The sequence below is a fragment of the Leuciscus leuciscus genome (assembly GCF_965113295.1).
Source record: "Leuciscus leuciscus genome assembly, chromosome: 5".
Classification (NCBI taxonomy): Eukaryota; Metazoa; Chordata; class Actinopteri; order Cypriniformes; family Leuciscidae; genus Leuciscus; species Leuciscus leuciscus.
The window spans coordinates 31,236,901-31,263,353 of record NC_138729.1 but is presented as its reverse complement, the minus strand read 5'-3'; the positions used below and the strand labels follow the sequence as shown (position 1 = coordinate 31,263,353).

At 38.1% G+C, this 26,453-nt stretch overlaps 1 protein-coding gene and 2 long non-coding RNA genes across 3 annotated transcripts in view; 2 read left to right on the top strand and 1 right to left on the bottom strand.

Annotated features, from left to right (window-relative positions):
• Positions 1–26,453, top strand: part of LOC309498358 — a 179,194-nt gene that overhangs the window by 122,768 nt on the left and 29,973 nt on the right. The gene's annotated exons all lie outside the window — the stretch shown is intronic.
• LOC309498977 (uncharacterized protein) lies at positions 269–5,669 on the top strand. Its single transcript, XM_082169974.1, has 5 exons — positions 269–383; positions 541–930; positions 3,562–3,690; positions 3,810–3,874; positions 4,134–5,669. Exons 1-5 carry the CDS (start codon positions 284–286, stop codon positions 4,257–4,259), a joined length of 810 nt encoding a protein of 269 aa, XP_082026100.1. The 5' UTR covers positions 269–283; the 3' UTR covers positions 4,260–5,669.
• Positions 13,457–17,461, bottom strand: LOC309498356. The gene is made up of 4 exons (XR_014205921.1): positions 17,110–17,461; positions 15,931–16,089; positions 13,970–14,059; positions 13,457–13,853 (listed from the first exon to the last, which is right to left on the bottom strand). It is a non-coding gene; the product is annotated as an uncharacterized lncRNA (long non-coding RNA).

Sequence of the window (26,453 nt, the reverse complement as noted above, 5' to 3'; positions counted from 1 at the left end):
ATGTATGATGACTCTTTATAAGCCCTTATGGCAGAAAATAAAAGCAAAATCTGGTGGGTGTTGAGAACAATTTAATGGTTATCTAAAAATAGCATTGTTTTTCATTTAAACATTGAAACATATTCATCATATTGTATGTATATGTTTGTGGGTGACAGAATATTAGGAATAAATATTTAAACAAATGCAATTTAAAAATAGCTACAATAAACAAGCAAAAAGCCTTCATGTAATTACGAATAAATGTACAGTTACAGTAAAAGACTTATCTGTGCAGAAATCAATGGGGGCGGAAATCACATTGGCAGTTACACACTCCTCACCCTCAAGCACCACCGAACATTCAGATGTGGCCAACATGAAGCTCTCTATCGCTGCACTTAGTAAGTGATTTCTCCTCAAATTTCATGTTTGTAATGTATAATATACATATAATGTTTAGCATAAATGTGGATGTGGATGTGCATTTCTTAATCACTCAATTTAAGGACTGTGCATTATTTATGTAACCCATCATTTCTGTTCGGATGTATACTGCAGTTGCACTGAGTTGCATTTATTGGAAGGTCTCTGGAAAGCTGGTGGAGGTGGTGGTCAGGCCTGGAGATAATGCAACTCTCCACTGTGACTGTGAGTTCATCACAGGACAGGAAATTCAATGGGTCAAGATCTGGTCTCCACAAATCCAACAACCTCTGACCATCTCTGCATACAAGAGCATTTTAGAACCCATTCCTCGATTCTCTCTGTCCTGGAACAATACTTCAAAATCCTATGACTTAGTGATCGAGAACATCACTGAAGCAGACCTTGGTCTCTACTATTGCTCAAACGTAGAGACCAAGATGATTGAAGAGGAAGGAAAAATGGCAGAGAAAGATTGGTACCACGCTCCGGATACTGTCATAAATCTCACTTACGGTTCTACTGGTGAGCTTGTTTTCTGTAAAAAAAAAAAAAAAAAAGGAGCACTGAATATTTACTAAAGCAAAAAATTAAATACTAAAAATAACATATATATATATATATATATATATATATATAAAATATATATAGTCTACTAAAAGAAGAAGTATAGTCCTAAAAAAAACTTGAGGTGAAAATTAGAGAAGTTTAAAATGCCTGAAAATATTTGATTTCTTTATAATTACTTTTTTGTTTGATCATTTCCATCTCTTGCACTTCTGAGATATGTATAGCTCAGCATTCCTCTTGCTCAAACAGTAGAGCATGGCGCTAGCAACGCTAGGGTCATGAGTCGATTTCCAGAGAATGCATGAACTGTAAAATGTGGATGTCAACAAACTGCAAAACACAGCTATACAGCATAGTTCAAAACATAATGATAATGAATAATTTCTGAACATTGACTCTTCAGTCTTTATTCACCTTTTCTAATGGTTTCTCAATAGAATTCATAAAAGTATATAATAGAATATATAGTTCTAATAGGGCACATTGTAACGCAGTGTTACAATCTTCCCCGCTTGCGAAACTGGGTCTTCTGCTGGTTAGATCAGCATTAAAGAACAACTGTTAAATAACAGAATGGAGATTAATATAATATCAGATTTGTCTAATATTAAATAAATACAAAAAATAGAGATGAAAAATTAACTTAAGAAATTTACTTTTGCTATGGTTAAATAAATGTTCAGTGATATCTTCCAAAGATTTTTTTAATTTTGGCGCAATTTTTTCTTGTGTTGATATGGCAACTAGTAAATACACTAAGTTTCGCATTGCTAGCATGTGTGGACAGTTTTAAACCATGTGTGTTACAACTAGCCCCGCGTTAGGTTGTGCTCCACTCACCCCTATATCTTACATTTAATTTGACTCCATTTGGTCACACTTTATAGGTCTTTTACTACTACTGCATCAAAAATAATATAAAATAATAATAATTGTTATAGTAATGTAGCCTACTTGTATAATGTACAAAACACGTTTTCTGCTATTGAGGTGGGATATGGGTAATGTCAAGGTGAGACAGATTTGGTGATATGGATTGGTGTAATGTGTAAAGGAAGGGTCAACAGTGTAATTATATATGTAATTACAGAAATTAATTACAGCTGTAATTACATGCAGGTACAAAACATGTAGATATGTACACAATAAGTGCTTTGTATCAAATGATTCATTTAAATGTTAGTACATAAAAGACACTTAATATTCAGCTGGACCAAGTGATTTTTTCTTCTTCCATGCATGTTCCACATACATTGAAAAAGAAATAGTGATATACAAGTTGAATCTTTTATTCAAGCAGCATTTAGGTTGAACTAACTTTAAAATAATAATTTTGAAAAAATGTACGTGTGCTAACAAGACCTAAAAAATTATGTGACATTTTTTGATAATGTGTTTAGAGCTGATGAAAGCTAACGTTTACATTGAAGCTCTTTTAATGAGGAATAGAATAGAACAGATCAGAATAAAATTGAATATAATTAATTATATATATCTAATGTGAATATCTACAGTGATATAAAACCTATACGCAACCCTGATAAAACAGATGTTTCTTGTGATGTAATAAATAAAACAAAGATAAATCATATCAGAACTTTTATACAAAATTATACATGTATTCATTACCAAGCAGGTGTATACATCTACAAAGAGCTACTTGGTTTATGTTCTCTTAAATTATTTTTGTTGGTCAAAAAAGTATTCATTAGAATGGGGAACCTTTCAAATAAATGGTCATATCCTGCTTCAAATGTAGTTTTGACAGAAAACGAAGTGCTGTTCTGAAATGGCAAAAAAAATAAAAAAACCTATACGGCAAGTAGAGGTTTGTGACTGTGTGAAAGCAACCCCTCGCCACTGAGTGTGTATACACTATATGTGACCCTGGACCACAAAACCAGTCACAAGGGTAATTTTTTTTTTAAATTGAGATTTATACATCATCTGAAAGCTGAATAGATAAGCTTTCCATTGATGTATGTTTATTAGGACAATATTTGGCTGAGATACAACTATTTGAAAATCTAGAATCTGAGGGTGCAAAAAATGTAAACATTGAGAAAATCTCCTTTAAAGTTGTCCATTTATATTGGCGATAGTGCTGCATTCACTCACAAAAATAAATGTTTTATACATTTACGGTAGGAAATTTACTAAATATCTTCATGGAACATGATCTTTACTTAAAATCCTAATGATTTTTGGCATAAAAGAAAAATCAATAATTTTGACCCATACAGGCTATTGCCACAAATATACCCGTGCGACTTGTGACTGGTTTTGTGATCCAGGGTCATATATAAATGTAACTGTATAGTGTAATGTTCACGTTCACAAAGAAGATGAAGGAAAGCGTGATGGATCAAATAGCAGGAATATTTTAATAAACTAAAAAAAAAAAAAAAAGAGAGATTTTAATTTAGAGAAAAATGCAATGGAACAGGGTGAATAGCACAACCAACATAAAGAGTGAACTGAACAGAAGACAATATATACGGAAAACTTAATATTAAGCTAATTCATTAACCTTAAAGGTTATGGTCATTAATTAATTCATCAATCATTCATCAATCTTCTCCTCAGAAAGCCCCTCTGAGCCTGTCTATGACTGCTGGCAGTGCTGGATGATACTTCAAACAGTGTGTCCCGCATGTTCTCTTCTCTCTGCGATTCTGGCTTTTGTCTGTGGCTACAGCTGCTGCCACAAGACAGGTGAGATCAGAACAGTATTTTATGCTTTAGACTTAATAGCTGTACCATCAAGCAGTTCTATGTTTAACGGAATCATAAAATCATATAAGAGATAAGACCTTTGACTGTGTAATTTACAGTGCTGAAGGAGTCTGAAGGTCATCAAAGCAGTTCTGAGATGCAAAGACAGTTGAGCCAAGAAGAGGTAAAATTATTTTTTTAAGTTTAAGCAGTAGCCCATATGCAGAAAAGTACTAAGATATGAGTCTGAAACAGTTTGCAATTGTTGAATATTGAATTTTGAAAATAAAAAATAAAGGCATCATTTTTTCTTTCTTCTACCAGTTCTAATACTAATGAAACATTATTCTGAACCCACAAGAGAGTTGTTTTACAATCACACAATTATTATACTACTAAAAACAATATTACTAAAAAAAAAAATAATAAAAATGTTTCCACAGGATGTCCATAGAGACGTGTGTTATGCATCACTGAACATCCCCAAACGAGGAAACCAAAGGACAAAGAGCAACCGATTACCAAACGAGGACTTCAGTGTGTACAATGATATAAAAATGCACTCTTAGGTGAAGTATAATCTACAGTCAGCTGGACATATAGCAACATAAACCCAAAATGTTATTAAAAAAATAAAAATACCTATAAATTATCCACAACTTTATGGTTATATAAATATCTGAAATATTGGTTTTGATAAAATATTGATGTTGATAAAATTAGATATATATTAGATAAAATAGTAAATATATAACATACATAATATTCTTAAATATATATATTTTTTAAATGATATATATAGTATCGTTGTTTTTGCCTCTTCACGATGACTCGCTTGCTGTATTCTTCATTTGTAAATCGCTTTGGACAAAGGTGTCTGCTAAATGACTAAATGTAACAATTTTTTTTAAAATAAACAATGGAGCTACAAATTTTGTAGAACATAAACTGGGGTAAAATTAAGACAGCAATGTTTATATACAGTATAAATATAAATGTAGTTTATCCATAATACATGATTAAATATGAGTGCTGGTTAAACTAATATAATAATTTTCATAAGAGCCGTTTAAATTATGACTATACCTAACAACCATATAGGCACTGGCAGCGTTCATTTATTGTAAGCAAGCAACATCTCTTCCAAACCAGCACTAATCAGCAAAAAAACAAACCAAAAAACAGGAAGTAAAAAAAAATAAAAAAATAAAAAAAACAGGAAAAACAACAACAACAACCCCTGCTTACAAAGCAGTTTTCTTTACACGGAAAATAAAGCGGAAAATGTTTGACATATTTGTTTTTGCAAGTAGCCGAACTTCAGATGCATGCAACATTCAGACCCCATTTCACTGACCCCATTTCAGCAGCGTACTTCTTCCTTCTAATCAGATTTACAGCTTCAAATGTTTCCATCACAATGCTTTGGGGGGTCAATGTATGTAGAATAAATTGTGTGACAAAACTGATATTCTTTGCAAGGAGATGTTTGTATAAAGCACATAATCTAACATTCAAAAACAAACAAACAAGATAATTATTATTTTTTTTTTTACTGCTAAGAATTAATTTGAGAGTTTTACATATCTTGAAGGTAAATATATTTAAAGTTACATTCAAAAATATAATCTGAAAGAATAGCCACATACATACACCATCAACAAAACTGACAAAAACAACTTCATAAAAAATCATTATGAAGAATGAATGTAAAAGTCAGTTATAGAAAGTTGTATCGTTTGTAATGATTCAAAAGGTGGAAATAGCATTGACTCCACATCCCATAACATTCAGAACATGAAGTCTGGATCATTTCACACATAAATATAAAAACCCATTCATGTCCATTATGTTACTGCTACTTGTTTGTATTAATCACTTTAGTAAGATGATATATGTAAATGTAGTGCACAAATAAAGATCCTCTGTATGAGCTGAATCTCAAACATGTGAAATAAACTAGAATTGTTTTCTATTTATCTTTTTTTGTCCTTATTGTTCACAAATGCATTCATTCTAAACATGTTTGGGTTGTTTCTTGTACCCATATCTGGGTTAAACTTATTGGATCACTTTGTTGGGTTCCTAATGTTTATTGAGTTATTATATAACAAACACAAATATTTGGGTTATATGGGTTATAAACAAGTGCGAAATACAATACAGTGGTAGTCCTAAGTTAAAATATGTGTGCATAATGTTGTTATGGATTACAAGGTGTCTTCAAGCTCTAACACAATAATATTGCTGTTTTTCCTATACAGTGCCCTCCACAATTAATGAAACCCCAGGTAAATATGATCAAAACTGGCTGTAAAAAATAAATCTGCATCGTTTATCCTTTTGATCTTTCATTCAAAAAATGTGCAAAATTCTAACCTTTCATTGAAGTAAAAGAATTGAAAGTGGGGGGAAATCACATTATGAAATAAATGTTTTTCTCCAAAACACGTTGGCCACAATTATTGACACCCTTTTATTAAATACGTTTTGCAATCTCCTTTTGACAAGATACCAGTTCTGAGTTTTCTCCTATAATACCTGATGAGTTTGGAGAACACCTGACCAGAGATCAGAGACCAGTCCTCCATACAGAATCTCTCCAGATCCTGCAGATTCCCAGATCCATGTTTGTGCTTCTTCTCTTCAGTTCAGCCCACTCATCAGGTCAGGGAACTGGGACGGTCATGGCAGAAGCTTCATTTTGTGCTCCGCAACAAATTTTTGTGTTGATTTTGATGTTTGTTTTGGATCATTGTCCTGATGGAAGATCCAACCACGGCCCATTATAAGATTTCTAGCAGAAGGCGTCAGGTTTTGATTTTTTATCTGTTGATATTTGATAGAACCCACGATGCCATGTATCTGAACAAGAAGTTCAGTACCTCCAGCAGAAAAATAGGCCCACAACATATAAGATCCAATGGTATATTAAATTGTACACATGGGGTACTTTTTATCCTTGTGTTCACCAAACCCATCTAGTGTGTTTGCTGCCAAAAAGCTCTTTTTTTAGTCTCATCTGACCACAGAAGCCTGTGCCGTTTGAAGTTCCAGTCGAGTCTGACAACTGAATATGCTGGAGTTTGTTTCTGGAGGAGCGAGGAGGATTTTTCTTGAAACCCTCCCAAACAACATGTGGGGATGTAGGGTTTTTTTTTTTTTTTTGGGGGGGGGCTTTCTGACCCCAAGACTCAACTAATCTCTGCAATTCTCCATCTGTGATCCTTGAAGAGTCTTTGGCCACTCAAACTTTCATCCTCGCCGTGCATTAAGACAGTATAGACACACGTCATCTTCCTGGCAGATTTGTAACATCTTTAGTTGATTGGAACTTCTTAATTATTGCCCTGATGGTCAAAATGGGGATTTTCAATTCTTTAGCTATTGTCTTACAGCCACTTTCTATTTTGTGAAGTTCAACAATCTTTTGCTACGCATCAGAACTATTTTCTGTGGTTTTACTCATTGTGATGGATGATTAAGGGGATTTGGCCTTTGTGTTTCCTCATATTTAAACTCCTGTGAAACACGAAGTCATAGCTGGACAGTTTCATGTTCCTAGTCACCCTGGTGTACTAAAAAAGGTAAATATTAATGGAAATATACTTCAGAGATATTTTACTCGTAAAAAATTCTAGGGGTGCCAATAATTGTGGCCAATTTACTTCAATGAAAGGTTAGAATTTTGCACATTTTTTGAATGAAAGATCAAAAGGATAAACGATGCAGATTTATTTTTTACAGCCAGTTTTGATCATATTTACCAGGGGTTTCATTAATTGTGGAGGGCACTGTATGTTTACTGTACTTCTCCCACTGTGGAGTGATTTTTAAATCAGTTTTATCTGCACTCTTGACATGAACGCTTTGTAGCCGATCAATTTCAAACGTAAAAAATACAAAATATAAAGTATTTCCTCACTTTCAATGTCCGTATCAACAGTTTTTTGGGAGGAAGTTATTTCCCAGATATTTGGGGCGACACACTCACATTTAAAGGGATAGTTCACTTTGAAATTAATTTTTGGTATGTTTTAGCTTACCTCAAGGGCATCCAAGATGTAGGTGTCTTTTTTCCGCAGTAGTTTCAATTTTGCTATTTTTAGGTCAAACCGTTCTTGTCTGTCAGTCATATAATGCAGGTCTATGGTCATTATCTCAAAACACATGCACAGAGTCCAAATTAAAACAATTCCCCGTCGTCCACATTAAACAATTCCCCATCGTAAGTACACATTGATGGCCCAAGACACGAAACGAGCGGTTTGTGTGAGAAAACGAACAGTATTTATATCGTTTTTACCACTTATACGCAGCCATGTCGAAGTGATCTGATCTGACGTGTACGCAGACTGGTGCATAGATATATACACTAGATGTCGCCTTGTCTACGGCAGTTCATTGGAACGAATGTCTTTAAGGCGACATCTAGTGTATATATCTATGCACCAGTCTGCGTACACGTCAGATCAGATCACTTCGACATGGCTGCGTATAAGTGGTAAAAACGATATAAATACTGTTCGTTTTCTCACACAAACTGCTCGTTTCGTGTCTTAGGCCATCAATGTGTACTTACGATGGGGAATTGTTTAATTTGGACGACGGGGAATTGTTTTAATTTGGACTCTGTGCTTGTGTTTTGAGATAATGACCATAGACCTGCATTATGACTGACAGACAAGAACGGTTTGACCTAAAAATATCAAAATTGAAACTACTGCGGAAAAAAAGACACCTACATCTTGGATGCCCTTGAGGTAAGCTAAAACATACCAAACATTTATTTCAAAGTGAACTATCCCTTTAAGCTATCCAATACATTGGGATAAAATAACCCAACAATAGGTCGGTATATCAACCTACCATTGTGTTATCTGTTGGGTCATTTTTAACCCAGCTGTTTTAAGTTAGTAAATAATAATATTTTTTGCAAAGTTAGATTTTTTCAGTAGCCTAATAAAAATGTCAAAATAATTAAAAGTTATGCGGTACCTTGTTCTTAACATTAATTATTTAACAAAAGGTCTAAAATACAGGATTTTATTGGAATGTGACAAAAAAACATAAATCATTAATTCATTATAGTCCTGCAGGTTAGTTCCATCCCTCAAACACTAGATGGCACCATGTGTCCACAAAAAAGTGGCATCTTCCTTAAACAACTCTTATTCTGGAAAATAAACCTGATGTCAGTAAATGGAATTACACCAAACTGAAAAAGGAAAAATCACAGAAGAAAGGGTTAAATTAATTACACAAACGCTTTCTCTAAATGTGATTGGTTTTGCATATTTTTAAAAAGAATTAGTCCACTCAAGAAACTGCAAAAAGGAGCACTGCAAATCAGGGGTGGAGGGATGAGGCATGCTTGGGTTCACAAAACAAAGCAATCCATCATCCTTTTTTTGTTTACACCTCCCCTCCCTCCGCACACTCCAGAAAGAATCTTCGAGTCAGTCTCTCGAACTGCGACATGAAAGCAAATGACCAAAATAGGAAAGGATTGAATGAGAGGGATGCAAAAAAAAATATTAAAAGAGAGAATTGGAATAAGTGGAAAAGAAATAACAGAGGGTGAAAAAAAGAAAGAAAGAGACATGGATGAAGGGAGGGGATGAGATAGAGAGACAGCGCAGAGAGAAGGGTTTTTGATCTGTCTTGTCTCTCAGCATGAGGGTGAGATGCTAAGAGACTTAACCGGGCTCGGCAGCCACTCCTGCGGCGTGTTTTCGGGGTGGAAGAGGAAGAAGAAAAATGGTTTGACTTTCAGATTTACTCATTCCTTTTTAAACTTGTCCAATCGAGCCTTTTAAATTCACCAAGAGCCTTGTAATGGGATTGCAGGTCTAACATTAGACTAAATAAAGAAAAGAAATGAGGGAAAGTCTGCTGCTGCTACTCACTCAAGAGGAAGAGGAGCTTGAGGAGACCATTTATACACACCTTCACAGATGCATCCACAGAGTGTTCCTCCCTCCACTGGGCGTCAGAGAGAAAAATACAGGCCGTAATTACCGAGAGCATATGGGAATGTTGTGCTGGATGGGAGGGAGAGAGATGAATGAGTAGGTGTATTATGGAGCTTGAAACACATGGAGGCTTCCTCCAGTGGTGCGAGGGCCACATCCATCATCTCCAGCCCCAGTTAAGCGCACTGTTCCCTGGTGCAGACAGCCCTGCGGTTCAGTGGGAATCCATACTGGAAATGCCAGAACATAGCTTTTCAAAGTGCCCACATAGCTTTACAGATTTACAGGATAGTTGACTACAGGAGGACAGGCCACAGAGAGTAAAAAAAAAAATATATATATGACAGTGTAGGCCGGTCAGATTTACTAGCTTACTGAATGTAAAGATCTCACACATTTTTTTAAACACAGTCGATCATTAATTGTTTCTCTAAAATCGACTGCGTTGGCCATTTACATGGCTACAGATTTCTCTTTCAAATGCTGCATAACCTATGCAGGGACATGTGTGGGCTGCATCTGTGAAATAAAGAAAGAAGAGACAGAAGCTGGGCAGATCTGCTCATTTCTGTCTTTTCTTAACCTAAGCAATCCCAGCTCACTCCTGAGCTTTCAAGTAGTCTACAATCCACACTCTCTCCACCTGGCAGCATTACACAGCTCAGCTTCTCTTGGTTCTTCTTGTTGATTCCACTCACAAACCCAAATCTGTGTCTAGCCAAATGAGCTTATTCAATAGAATAAAGTGGAGCTGGGCATCTTTATTGATTTTTCTGGCTTGCTGTGGCATGATTCACTTAATTTTATCATGATTTTGACATGCGATATTTTCTCTTGTAATCTCAAATTATTTTGAATTTAAAAAAAAAATACAACAAGAAAATATGTATTACAGTATGTTCGCATTTACCAAAGAATGATGTCGCCACTAGATCACTGAAAAAATTTAGGTCATACTGTATACTTTTAAAATGTCAGCCTTATGTGAAAATGCCTTTTATTCAGCCAATTGTGTCTTTAGTTGTAGCGCACACTCAAGGACTTTGCATCTCACATGCATGTGCTTTTTCTTTTTAATTTAAGAATATTCCCTGAGGTCCACTTATTAATTTTTACATGAAAAAAATTACTACTCATCATATTCATACTCAATTCATATTCAATTCACTCTGATTCAAAATTGTAATGTAAAAGCAGTGCTATGACCAAGATAACATATTTGCATACGCAGTATACATTGTATATTTACAATTTTTGAAATGCAATTATAATTACAGCTGAGGCGATTAATTAACTGTTTCGGTCTATCTTGTCCCGTTGTATACTAAATAAAAATAATGACACTACTAAACTATCATGTCTCAAAGTCTTATGAAGAAAAAAAGTGCTTGATGCACATTAAGTCATGATCATAACAAAACAACACAAAAAAAGTAGTAGTAATAATAATAATAATAATAATAATAATAATACAGTGTCGCTTATGGCTTCCATCATCACCTCTGAGAGCCCAAAATATACCCTATTATACCCATACTTAAACCATCACAGAAAACTTTCTGCATTTTTACATTTCCCAAAAAACATCACTTAGAATGATTTATAAGCTGATTTCCTCATGGTGACCAAAAAATGTCCCCACAAGGACAAGAATTTCGGATATTGCCATCTTTGTGGAGATATTTTGTCCCCATATACCTGAACCACACACACACACACACACACACACACACACACACACACACACACACACACACACACACACACACACACACACACACACACACACACACACACACACACACACACACACACACACACACACACACACACACAGCTTCGTTTAATCACCTAGACTCATTATGGTGTCCTGTTCATGTTAAGATCCACACACTTTCCACATACTAATACTGTCTCTTTGTTCATTTCAACCCTCACACAATTCTTTTGGCTTCCTCATTTTTGGATTTACCTCTTCTGTTGTTTTCTTCTCCCTCTCTATTCGTTTATTCCTCCTCCTGCTCTGGCTCTTTCTCTCTCTCTTTCTTCCCGCTCTCTGTACTGTTGTAAAGGTTATCAGTTCCTGGCAAAGCCTCTCTGCATTATAAATGAACAGCTGAAAACCCACTCCAGGGACAATTAAACCTGAGGCTGTTTAGCATGCAGAAACAAAAAGAGGGAGGGATTGATGAGGCCAGTGCTGGGCGAAGAAGAGAAGGCTGGCACTTGAGCAGAGGATTTAGTTTGTTTGTTAGCCCTGAGTCTGCTTTGAGCACAGACACCTACATTCCCCTGAACTCACCGTCCATGTGAATCATGCCGCCTTTCAGCATGTTTACTGGAGTATTTGTGCACTGTGATTTGTAACAATGCCAACAGTAATGATTGCATCAGTCTTGATTATATTCCTACTACGTCTCCACCGTGCCATCCCCCTCTCTTCTCCAGCACCCTCAATTGTCTTTCTCTCTGTTCTTCTCTAAGCACTTCTCCTACTCTGTCCACAGTGCATTCTGGGTAACTCCCAAAACCTACTTCAATCTACTTCTAGTAGTTTGGAAACACCAGATGGTTGTGATTGTCTCTGTCAGTTATGCTTGGGAGGAAAAGGTAAAGCACATTTTACCTTTATCCACAGTTTTTTGTATTTGTCATCGGTAGGGTTTGGAGACAGAAAATAGCATTACAGTTTTTTTCAAATTGCTTAGACACTAAAAGTGTTTTTTTGTTTGTTTTTTTGTTTGTTTTTTTCAGAATATGTGTGTAAGCAATTTGAAAAACTGTAATCTGATATAAAATCAATGGAAGTCTATGCTGTGTCCTCATTAATATAGTGAAACAAACATGCGAGTGTGTGTGCATGTGTGTGTGTTTGAGTCCAACATGTGCGAGAATGAGGAAATTAAAGGTAAATGATGCCCAGGTTTGCATCAAGGCATACATTTGAGAGACAAGTGCACAAAAAAAGAGCTGGAGATAAATGACAAATGAGTGTGTGTTTGCGAGAAAGAGATGGATGAGCGGTGTTGTGAGCCGGACCACGCTCCTTCCGTGTTTGGGAGAAAAATCTATGTTAATGAGGAAGACTACACTGTAAAAAATGATTTGTTGACACAACTTGACTTAGTCAAGTCATCTTGTTGCATTGACTCAGTTAAGTTTAGCCAACGTTAGGATTTAAGTTCACTCAACTTGTATGTATTTGTTGAAATAACTTGCAGTAAATTGAGCCAACGTACTGTATCAGTTAATAAGCATTTATAATTTTTAGTTAAGTCAACTGAAAAACATATTGGATGAACTTAATTTTTCATGTTTTCACAACCATTAACCAAGTCTAATTGACATAAATAGTCATTTTTCCTCAACATCATAACTTAACTATTTGAGTTTACTGGACTTCATTGCTTGCTTTAACAAGAAGTTCTAGATATCTATCTGGAACCAGATTTTTAATGAAATCAACAACTGCAAAATTGAAACTCTCAGCATTTATTTTTTTAAATAGATGCATTGCACCCAAAAGACACAGACACAAATAATTATCTTGCAAAGATAAAAAAAACTCCACAAGAAAAACCCTCACATGCATACAGCTCACACAAACAAGTGCAAACTTCTCTATGCACAGACCCATCTTAGAGCCAAAATAGTACAAATAACTCTCCTTGTCATTATCAGATAATTTCATTGCAGGAACAAGTGTACAAGAAGAATTCACAATAAGCTGTATTAAAAACTTCACAGATTAAACTGTTTAAACAGTGTCTTCAATTCCCACTTGTAGAAACATGGCAAGGAAAGAGCAAGCAGAACAAGGTAACAAGAAAACAGTCTGTTTGAAAATCAAGAATACCAACATTTGTTTTCTGTCTTATCTCAGCAACTTGCTCTTCAAAAAGTGAACTCTTGTGGTGCAAGAGTCTGATCCAACTCCAATAAACAGGCGCTGTATCACTTCAAAAGTGAATTTAAATTTCTTTGGGTAGTCAAGGTTTAATGCGTACACCAGGCCCATCAGGTTCAGAAAAGCATTAGGTACAGCACTCAGGTGACGCATTACCACTTCTTCCTCAATCACCAGGACAACGTCATTGTAGAACGCTGACTGAGGTTCCATCATATTTTCCACAACCAGTAGGATTCCTTGATCACACACTTGATCACTTCCTCTTCAATGTCACTGGGCTTTATAGAATGCAAACAAAACAAGGTACTATTACTTAAAACCAATTACACAAACAATTTACAGTCCCCAGACCCCTGCAATTTTTCCTTGTTTTGCCTTAAAGGTTTCAGCTTACCTCACATATCTTCATGAATTTTGAAGGAATCTCTCGCATGTACCATGGCAGGCCAAGCAATGCTGCAGTCCTCATCCTTTGGTTTGTTGTCTGTAAATTAAAGGATGGTTAAAGTACCAGCTTTATTGGTTCAATCCTTTGTTTTTCTTTATTCGTTTATCCTTTCTTCCCCTCCCTCTGTCTTGTTTATAGAAAAAATAAAAACATTCATTTCAAATTTGCACATTTACACTTGTACACTTTTGTTGTAAATAATTTACCAGTGATGTGATGCAACAACAGTTGTTTGTTACCTTTTTGTTCAGCACCAAAATAAGATTTAATAGTGGGTGTAACACGCTCATGGCACTTAAATCAGGAGTGTCTAAGGGTGCTTTCACACTAGCAGTTTAGTTTAGGGGGCTTTCACACTGGGCTCGTTTGCTGCGGTACGAGCCCGAGCGCAATTGTTCCCGGCGCCTGATTGCCTTCTGCTGCTTGCAAACGGACTCTTTTGAGGAGACAGTGGATTTCCAAATTTGTTGCCCTGATTCCACGCGCTGTGCGCGAATACACTGCAGGCTCACTCTCGCTCGTATCCAAGGTAAATCTTAAACACCATCATCCCGGACATGTGTTTTATTTAACTAAATACATCCTAATCAGCTAAAACGCATGCGCAGGTCACTTTACTTCCTGAACAAGCACGCACCCAGTTTTACAGGAAGTAAAGTGACCTGCGCATGCGTTTTAGCTGATTAGGATGTATTTAGTTAAATAAAACACATGTAAGGGATGATAGTGTTGATGATTTACCTTGGATACGAGCGAGAGTGAGCCTTCAGTGTGTTCGCGCACAGCGTGTGGAATCAGGGCAACAAATTTGGAAATCCACTGTCTCCTCAAAAGAGTCCGTTTGCAAGCAGCAGAAGGTCACCTTATGCGACACACACACACAGTAAACCTGTGTTGTTCACTCAGCTGCGCATAATAGCACCGAATTATATTGACCCACATTCTGTTTTCTATCATGCGCCGTGCACGTTTGCCATGATGTAATATGCACGCAAACGCACCAGGGTTCGATAGAATCAAGTTGAGTGTGAAACCAGGAACAATCGCCCTCGGGCTCGTACCGCAGCAAATGACCCCAGTAAGAAAACACTCCAAGTCTGCTCCTGGAGGGCCAATAATGTATTGCAGAGTTTAACTCCAACTTGGTTCAACACACCTGCCTGGAAGTTTGTAGTGATCCTGAACACCTTGATTAGCTGGTTCAGGTGTGTTTAATTGGGGTTGAAGCTAAACTCTGCAGGATCTTGGCTCCCCAGGAGCAGGATTGGGCACCCCTGCCTTAAATGAATTGGGGTTGTAACAACACTTTAAATGATTTAAAAGGATAGGTTACCAAAGATGATAATTGTCATTTACTCACCAACATGCCACTTCAAACACATACAAAAATATTCATAAATGAACAATGGCTAGGCTGTTAAGCTCTATAAAGGACAAGTCAACACTATAAAAAATGCAGTTAAAAGTAGTGGATGAGTTATGTTGCCTATTTTAAAAATTTTAAAACTTTGTGTAATGAACTGATCAGATCATATCAATGTTAAGGTTACTACGACATACTACAACAACAACATCAAACCTCATTAGTTCTTGTGTCATGACATTTGATCAAAAGACTTGCAAGAACCAATGAGGCTTGATATTTATGTAGTAGCTAATACAATAAAACATTATTGTAAACAAAGACTGAAATGTGTATGTTTTCATCATACAAAGAGATTGTATGATTGCAGAAGACTTTGAATATGACATACAAAACGTATAGGTTACTTTTTAGACAGTTACTCTGAAGTCATTGTATGAAATGATGTCACTATCACTAGGTTTATGATGTGAGTAAGTAAGTAAATGATCACAGAATTGTCATTTTGGGGAGAGAAAGACTGCTTTAAAATAAATTGACTCACATCCTTATCAAGATTCTCCAGTACTGAAGTAATTTCTGGAATGTCCTCATACCGCTTTGACCTGAATAACTGTATCTGCTTTGAGAGATGACCATCTAGGCCTTCCAAAAAGGACTTGCTCGGGGCCTTTGACACAAGCCTGGTGAATTCTTTGCTGATCTATAAAAACATAAATGCATTTACAAATTTAACAAAGATGCCAGGGTCTCAGTGACAGTCTTAAAACATTAACAAGTTAAAACATTTTAATTTCACTCAACATGAAAGAACTGGTCATATAATCTTAGGATATTAAGTTTGCCCATATCTTCTAATAGAACAGCACTTGTTTGTGTCTACAATTGTTGTGTAAACAAATTTATTGTAATAGGCAAAATAGGAAAATTATGATTTTTGTCATAATCATGTAGCCCTAAAACATCTTACTCCCCAAATACAATGAGGGAAAAAATATCAACACTTTTTATTTCTATGGCTGGGTGATGCATTGAATATTATACTGATGATGTTGCAATGCTATATAGCTTTTATTATGTGGAAATGTTTAATACAAATAACGTAATTCTGAATTTCAAGATTCTTCAGAGCTTCACAGGTAACACAAATTACATATAAGTTTAATAATGTGATTATTACACTACAAAAATGTATGAACTTATATTAATAACTTACATCACAACTTACCTATAGAAGACACGCCGTTTGCACGTGCTCAAAAACATTCATATGGTAGCCTATGTCATTTGAAAAAATAACAACAGGGCGTTTAAGAAACATAAGTCAATCAAGCATTTTTATTTGTCATGTTAAACACAAATATGGACTGGCGGCGCTGCTTCAGATATTAACTTAACGTTAACATTACTGGTTATTAGGTGTTTCTAACGATAATGAACCGATTAAGAACACGCTAAAAAAAACTTATATGTACACTATTTTATCTATTTATAAACATTAACTTATAATGACGACTTCTCTTTCTGCTCACGTCTCGACAGCAGCTCAGTGTCTCTGTCGAGCGAGCAGAAATTTGCCTGGCAGTGCATTTGGCTAACATTAATCGAGTTTGCCAAATGTAGTGCTAATCAAAATGTGCCTGGAATCAAAACACAGACGAGATGCGCTAACGAAACAAGCCTAATTTAACATGAAAGAAAGCACAAATTAGGGTATACTTACTCATTTCATTATTTGCACTCCATAAAAGTCCACCTGTACTCGTTCAAACGCGGGCTCCTTCGTCTTTTCTTGCATCAGCAACTTCTCGTGCAAAAAAAATGGCGATGGCGCGTCTGCTTCAAATTCGTTCAAATAGTACGTCATCATGACGTAGAGTTTCTGGCACATGCGCATTACACAGAAAGTTGATAGAACCTATGCTTTGTTGTTATATGAACACGTTATTTAAAGTTTTCCATTTCCCTTCAAGTTGAGGTTGTCATAACTCATCCTATTGTGTAGTGAGACACTGCAAGTTGACAGGACATGATTTTACTAGTCCACCTGACTAAAACTCAGAATCACTTTTTACAGTGTAGCATGGCAGAAGAAGCTGATAACAAGAGAATGGTTAACGGTTAATAGAATAATCGCAGAGTAATGACAAGCCCAGGTAACCACACTCTTGAAGAGGAGTTTGATAAAAAAAAAAAGGGGGTGCAAAGGAACATTGGAAAATTGGATTCAAGAACATCAATAATGAGAAAGTGAAGTCTTGCATGGCTTCCAGAGATGTTTCATGAATGCACCTATACACAAATGCAGAGGGCAACACAGGTATTCTGGAAATTCAGAGGACAAATTAAAGTCACCATGAAATATATATATTTTTTTTTATTTTTTTTTATTTTTATTTTTTTTATGGAATATGGCAGTATTTATTATTATGGTGATTTACTCATTCATTTCATGAGCTAATTCATGTGCCCTTGCAATCTTGAGTAAAAGCAACCTCCCTCTTGCAGTGACATCTCTTCTCTTCTTTGTTGACACGTTTACTAGCGCAAGAGTGGGACAACCTGTCACTCACATGAGATCACAGCAATGGCAAACCCCAACGATCCAATCAATTCCCCATGGGCAAAATCAAGTCTACATTTTATTTATTTTTTGTACAAGAAGCCATTTCACTCGTATATATACGTCACACAATAGGAAAGAAAAGACTATTGTAACTTCAGTTTCATGTCGATTTTACGATATACAACAGGATTATGTGGAAATGACTGTTAATATTCATATAGCTGGAAGATTCCGCAGATTAAAGCAGATTCTTTTATCAAATGACAGTAACATTCTAAATGGCAGGCCAATTTTCCACTACATCCCAAATGCTATCTTTATACAAAATATGATGGAAAATTCAGTGGGAATTCAGATAATCTACAGCTTTCTTTGTTTTAAATGACTAAATAAGAGAATGGCGTGTGACAAGAACAGAATACTTCAGGAGAAATAGAGACATGAATTCATGAATAGAAAGAGTGAATCAATACATTTTTGCAGGCATGTTTTTTTTTCCGTAATTACACATAATTCTGTATTTTCCGACCTGATATCGTTCTCCCGTCCGCCATGTTTAAAGTTTATGGTACTTCCAACTTGGGAACTTGGGTATCAAAATTATCCCCAAGCTTCCCAGTGGTAAATACGACTTGAGAGGGCATTCATGTCTAGGAAACTCATATTTTACGATAATTACGATTGCACATGAAGGCAGCATTAATATAGTGGCTGTAATTGTTGGCTAATAGAGATAAACCACCATTATACAGATCAGTGAGATAAACCGAAGACTATATAGATCCTTGAAAGGGACTTTGGATAAACTCATAATATCTGTTACCAAGTAGTTGACCAAAAGAAAAAAAATAAGTCAGGAAAAGTGTTATTGCATGGAATGCAAAAAGATAAAAACAATGATGGCAACAAATATGACGGAATTTGGGGATAATGTGGAGTCCTGACTGGTAAATGTGGAGTCATATTAAGAAATAATTATTTTGCATCAGCTTTGATCTCTGTATGTTGAGGATATAAAATGAAAAATGGGTGTTTATAATGGTTGTGGTTCATTTTAATTTCTGACAGTCATGTTTGCATCATTGTATAGCCAAGTATAACTGTGGAAATATTGAGGCAGTGGGGCTGTCTGAATGTGTATCAGGAAGCGAAGCAGTACTGTTCTCTGTTTCAGCAGCAGTTTATGAAAACTGACCCTTTTTTCTTTTGCTTTAACACTGTCAATCTCCTTGCTACACCCAGGAGCAATGCAAGTGACAGACGTTGTTTCACAGTACAGGGGTTGGTTCAGTTTTCCCTTATTTTTTTGTCAATGACATGCCTGATTTTGAGAAAGTTAATGTTAATGCCTATCTTTTCAGAACAGTAAACAAAGTATCTTGTTAATTAATACGCATTTAAAGTAACATTATTTAATTTTTGAGCCACTAGAAACAAAACAGCAAAAATAATTACTATTACCAAAATCTTTATTTGACTACTGTTTTATTACAGTTTTTTTTACGATTGCTATGACAGATTTTTCAATACTTTTAACAATTTTCCAAAACTCTTAACACAGTTAGCACTACATCCGTCTGTGTAAGCTATACTATTAACACATTTCTTGTTGCTTTAACACAACATGCATACAATTAACACAAATTTAAAATGCTTGAACTTTTTTTACACACAAGCTCAAACAAGACCAAAACAATGGACTTTTACTGCCAAATTTACCAATGCTTTAACACTGTATGTCAGAACATATAACACCATGTTCTAAACCTAACCTTACAGGCTAAAGTCAAGGTAAACAGCTGCTTATATTTTGAATTGAAACACAAATATATCCCCTGTATTTTATTCTATTGTTACTGAGAAACAGCTGATTGAATTATGCAAATATATAAATCACAGCTGATTCCCATCTAGGAAACACACTCAGATGTTGAGGTTCTTTCAGTCGCATGACCATATGGTATACTGTAACCGTACATCTATAAAGCACTCTGAGGCGGGTCTTTTTTCATTGAATTTCTGCAGCAAAAGACCTAAACCCAACAAAACAAAAATGTAGGGCCCTATCTTGCACCCAGCGCAATTGACTTTGTACACCGACGCATGTATCATTCCTATTTTGCACCCGACGCACAGCGGACTTTATCCCTCCACAGACGCACGTCGGTAAATTAGGGAATGAACTTGCGCTCCCGGGGGCGGTTCAGCGAAAAGAGGAGGCGTGTTCCGGCGCAAATGTTCCCTGGTGCTATTTTGCAGTTTCAGAAAACAATTCCGCCACAGACCAGGAGAAACCTAGTCTAAAGTCAGTGGTGCGTTGCGCATGTTATTCATATGCTATTTGAAGGGCGCATGCTTGGCCATAACCAATGTAGCGTGTGCACAACGCACATACACTTTGCTTCTCTCATCTACACAGAAGCAGCAGTTCTCATTTTTAGAAAACCGTACATTATTACAAGGAAAAATATTAACACACGAGGGAAATCATTGTTGTGTCCATGAAGATGTGAAAAAATAGGCATAAATCTAGCTTACACCTTTACCCAAATTATTATACGCCTGTTTAACCGAAGCTTATTTGGGTGTGCTTCTCCATCCTCATACAATGTCACTTCTCTGTGTTTTACGGCCCTGACGAGAACATTGGTCTCCTCGGCTGTGAACCGCTCCTGGCGCGCGCCTGGCAAATCCGCCGTTATAATAGCAAGCCGCCATGGAACAAGCGCGCCTGCTCTTAAAGGGAATGTGAGATGTCGCTCTGATTGGTTTATTTCACGTTACGCCCAAACCACACCTATGAGTAATGAAGCTACTTCAGACCAACACATTTTAGTCAATAATCCCGCCGGTATAATAGCAACAGCGCCCGAGATCCGCACACAAAGTTACTTGCGTTTCGCGCTTGATACTTGCGTTTCAGATTGTTAAAATAGGGCCCGTAGAGAGGCTTCAAAAGAAACTGCAGTGCAAAACACAATCTATGATCAATACAATATACTGTCTGTTGTATAAGGGCAGACCTGACACATATAAAATAATGCAGTTTCTGTAATTCCATCTGATGTTAGTGTTTTTATGACATTGTGCTATGATTGACTAAATCTTCCTGTTGGACGAGAACATATGTTAGTGTTTTGAAAAATTATTTGATTTTGAGACATGTTTGCAGTGTTTTGGGAGACATAGTGTATTGTTGCTAGTGTATTATTGCTGTTGAGGCTATCCTATAAGCCTCGGCATAGATGGCATGGTGTTCTCAACGCGTAGCAGAAATTCTGAGTCCAAACATTAACTCTCTTTGGGTGGTGTTCCCGTTTATTATGAAGGTAAAAAAGGGATAATTTACATAAAATGAGACTTCACCCAGTGGTGAATATTAAAGTGCTGTCGTGCTGTTGGTAACCTGAGTGCTCACGGCTACGGTAAGAACCGTGTGTTCCTCGCCATCCACACCCTTTCCTAACTGATTGCAACACCTGTAAATATATCTACCTCCCAGTGACGTGTCACACATAGTGCAACACTCCCACCCAGTGGCTAGAATAATAATAGCAATATTAACCTATCCAGAGAAGGTGAATATATAAATGGCTCCTACACCCCGGCCCCATAATTGTGAATGTTTACTTTAACCACAATTACCCAAATTACCAATTTTAACTAAAGGAGCCATTTGTGCAATGCTAATCTTAAGTATAATCTTCTTCTCTTGAGCTTAGGACATCTGTAGTCAGATCCTCTAGTCAGGACCTCATCTGTGACACTTCGACTTCCATCAATAGGCAGATCTTTGTTACTGGCCGTTCCAGCTGACCCGTTTTTGTTTTCAGCAGCACTGAGCGAACGAAACCTTTCTTGTCAGGGTATGTCTGCGTAATTTTTCCCATCAGCCAGGACCCTCGTGGAGCGACAGGATCCATTATGACCACAATGTCTCCAACAGAAAAGCTTCTTTTTGGTCTCATCCACTTCTGTCTCTCCTGGAGTAGTGGTAAGTATTCCCTCACCCAGCGTTTCCAAAATAGATCAGATAGGAACTGCACCTGCCTCCATCTTCTCTTCAGATACAGGTCATCCTTACAAAAGAGCCCAAGAGGGAGGTGCGGCTTTGACTTTAAGAGCAGGATGTGGTTGGGTGTAAGTGCTTCGAGGTCATTCGCATCATCAGAAGCCTTTGTAATGGGACGACTATTGAGAATGGCTTCGACTTCACAAAGAATGGTATGAAACCCTTCATCATCCAGTGTTTGGAGTCTGAGCGTGGAAGAAAGGACCTTTTTCACAAGACGAATAAGACGCTCCCAAACCCCTCCATGGTGAGACCCAGCTGGAGGGTTAAAGGACCATGTCAGACCATTCTGCAGTAAGACATGCTGAATCTTCTGTTGGTCTAACTCAGCAATGGCTTCCCTTAACTCCCGCTCAGCTCCTATGAAGTTGGTGCCATTGTCTGATGTCAGGTGTGTCACCTGACCTCTGCGACACATGAAACGGCGAATGGCATTTATGCATGAGTCAGTGTCTAAAGCATAAGCAACTTCGAGATGAACTGCCCTGCTCGCCATGCAGGTAAAGAGAACGCCGTAGCGCTTTGCTCTGCCCCGGCCCTTCTTCACCTCAATTGGCCCAAAGTAGTCGACTCCCACATTTGTGAAAGCAGGTAAGTCTGGCACAATCCTCTCTACTGGTAGGTCAGCCATTTTTTGTTCCCCCGTCTTTCCTTGGAGGCGGCGACAAACTACACACTCAGAGATGACCTTCCTGCAAGCAGAATTGGCATGAGTAATCCAGTATTGCTTCCTGAGAGAAGAGAGCATGTGATTTCTACCTGCGTGACCCAGCCTTTGATGGATATACTTTAAGATGAGTTTGGACACATGCTGCTCTTTAGAAAGAATGACAGGATGTTTTTCAATTTCTGGCATGGAAGCCCTACTAAGCCTTCCTCCCACACGCAGCAATCCATCCTCCAACACTGGGTCCAATTTGTAGAGGTCACTGTTTCTTTTGACAGATCCTCCGTTTTTCAAAACTGCAATCTCATCGGAATACCTTTCTTGCTGGGAAAAATAGATGATGGCACTTTCTGCCCTCTCAAGGTCACCTGCAGTCAGTGGCTGTCCACGAAGTGCCAATTTTTCCCTTTGCATTTCGGCATAAAGGTAGTCGCTTCTTCGGCCTCCATTATCGTGGCCAATGCCTTTGGAGGCTTCAAGAACCTTTCTCCTTTTGGACAGGGTTAGAAGCACATCTCTGAATCTGCACATCCATGCCACAGACATTCTCAGCTTCTTAAAATCTGAGAAGTAGCTTAAAAACACCTTTGTTGCATTCAGTGGACGATGGGATACAAAGGCATTCACCAGTAGATCTTTCTTCACCTCCGGGTCACCCAAAGGGATTAGAGGTTGTTCCATGATGGTCTTAGGCCATTCCACCTCCCCCCTCAAGAGAAAGTCTGGTCCCTTCAGCCACCGCCCACATGCAAGAAATTCTTCAGCACTTAGACCCCTGGAGGCCTCATCTGCTGGATTAAGTTTTGTGCCAATGTGTCTCCACTGTGCAACATCCGTTTCATTTCTAATCACAGCCACCCTATTAGCCACAAATGTATGAAACCTCCTGATCTCGTTTCCAATATACTTTAAAACAGTTGTACTGTCTGTCCAGAATACTGATGGGTATAAATCCAGCTGCAACTCCCTCTTCAGCATGTTGTCCACCCGGACAGCCAGGACAGCAGCAGTCAGCTCAAGGCGAGGAATTGTTATTTGCTTTAAAGGAGCAACCCTGGCCTTGCCCAAGATAAAAGCAATACTGACATGATTTCTCTCATTCTCCATCCTGAGATATGACGCAGTTCCGTAGCCATACTCACTGGCATCGGAGAAGTGATGCAACTGCAGGTGAGTAGGTGTTCCAAAATCCTTCGGCTTGATACACCGGTCCACAGTGAGATCAGTGATGTAATGGAGATCAGCCAGCCATTTAGACCACTGCTCGGAGAAGACATGAGGTATGTTGGCATCCCAGCCGATGTTCAGCCTACACATCTCCTGCAGCATCCTTTTAACAGGTAAAGTAAATGGTGCAAGAAAACCCAAAGGGTCATAGATAGACGACACCACAGACAATATGCCACGTCTTGTATGTGGGCGCTCTTCGATGGCTATCCTAAAGGTCAGCATGTCTGTATCTATGCACCAATGAAGACCAAGAGCTGTTTCGACAGGACTTGCCTTTTGATCCAGGTTAAGCCCCCTGGTGGTCTTGGAGCGCTGTGGCTGAGGAATACTAGCCAAGACCTCACTGCTGTTGCTTGTCCACTTCAACAGGAGGAATCCTCTCTTCGCACAGGCTTCAGTCAATTCATGCGCCATTTTTATGGCTTTAGCCTCTGATGACACAGATTTTAAACAATCATCCATGTAGAAATTTTGGAGTATTGTGTTCAGAACACTAGGTTCAAAGTTTTCTTTGTGGTCTTGCACAATTCTCCACAGTGCATAATTCACACAACTGGGCGAAGACACGGCCCCAAAGAGATGAACTCTCATCCTGTATTGCATGGAAGCTTGTCTTGTATCGCCATCAGGATACCACAAGAAGCGTAAAAAGTCTGTGTGCTCCGGAGTCACCCTCACCTGATGGAACATGGCTTGGATGTCTGCCATCAGCGCTACTCGTTCTTGTCTAAACCTAGTAAGTATGCCAAGTAAGGTGCTTGTGAGGTGAGGCCCCTGCAACAGCTGAGAATTCAATGAAATTCCTTTAAAAACAGCAGCACAGTCAAAGACAACTCGAAGGGTTTTCTTTTTTGGATGGTATACCCCATGATGGGGAATATACCACACCTTGCCGTCATCTCGCTTCAACTGCTGATGTGGTACAAGCTCAGCATACCCCTTTTCAATGACTTCAGAGAGGAAAGCTGTGTACTCTTGATGATAATCTTTGTTCCTCTTGAACTTCCTGCCAAGACTTAAGAGACGCTGCTTTGCGATGCTATAATTATTTGGCAAGATGACATCTTTAACCTTAAATGGCAAGTCAAAGCAATAGTGTCCTTCGTCAAGCTGAATTGAAGACTCCATTATTTGCATAAATCTTTGATCCTCTCTAGAAAGGCAAACATCGTCTGATTTTTCATTGAAATCCTGATTGTATTGGGAAACCAATAAGTCTTGTAGCTTGGCGACTGAGATCCTATTGACAGTGACTTCAGGAAGGCCTATCTTGCCTTTACGCGGCTCACCACCTCTCAGCGGGCCATTCACGACCCACCCCAGTAGAGTCCTGACAGCATAAGGTCCTTTGCCTTGGCTATTTATTATTTCCCATGGTTCCATGAGCTTCGGTGCATTGGTGCCAATCAGCAATTCCACCTCTGCCTCAAGACTGGGAACTGTAATGCCTTTGAGGTATTTCCATCCCTCTAGATCCTGTTGAGTGAGAATGTTATTTCTGCTCACAGGCATGGTCTTCTGGGTATAAACTTCAGGTAAGTCAAGGAAGTTTTCTTCATTTAAGCCAGACACCTCAAGACCACTAAGCAAGAATGTGTCTACAGACCTCTCTTGGCCAAGAGTACGAAGAAGAATGCTAGTCTTGACTCCTGAAAGATTCAGTTTTCTCATGAGATGTTGAGTACAGAAAGAAGCTGAACTCCCAGGGTCTAGAAAGGCATAGGTGTTCATAATCGTGCTCCCGGACTTGGCCTTCACCTGTACAGGCACAATGGAGAGAACACATTCATCACTTCCGGCCCCAGTATGGCCACATGTCTCCAATGACACAGATGCATTATTGACTGACACTTCATGTGTTTTAAGTTTAATGTGTAGGACAGTTGGATGTTTGTGTTTACATATATCACAAGTCAAAGGCTTATCACAGTCCCTGCTCATATGACCTCTCCTCAGACAGCTGAAACACACTCTGCCCACCTTCAAAACCTCCAATTTCTCCCTGTGTGACATCTCATCAAGCTGTGAACACTTCTCCACTGGATGCTGACTCTTACAAACACAGCATAACTCTTCGTCATTCCTTTGTGAAGCTGGCCCTCTGTGCTGTTGGTACCAAGCTGCTGATGTGGTTGATCCTAAGGCAGTATTGATGGCAGCAACAGTAGCTTGACCTCTTCCGGTATGTCTACTCTTTTGTTTAGAAGAAGAGTCTGATGGCGTACCCTGTAGGTCACCGAAGAGAGGATCAGACAGAATCTTTACCTGACGCTCAATGAAGGCCACAAAGTCTGGGAACATAGCTCTGTAGCCACGGCGCTCCTGTAGCTCCCAAGCGACAGACCTCCATTTTTCCCTCAGTTTATATGGCAACTTCATCATTATCAGGCGAAGATTGGATGGCACGTTCAACTCCTCCATATGCTGTAAATCTTCCATAACATTACAACAGTCCCTTAAAAAGATTGAAAAGGACTGCAGAGCATTAATGTCATCAACCCTCATCGTAGGCCACGTCATAGCCTTCTCCAT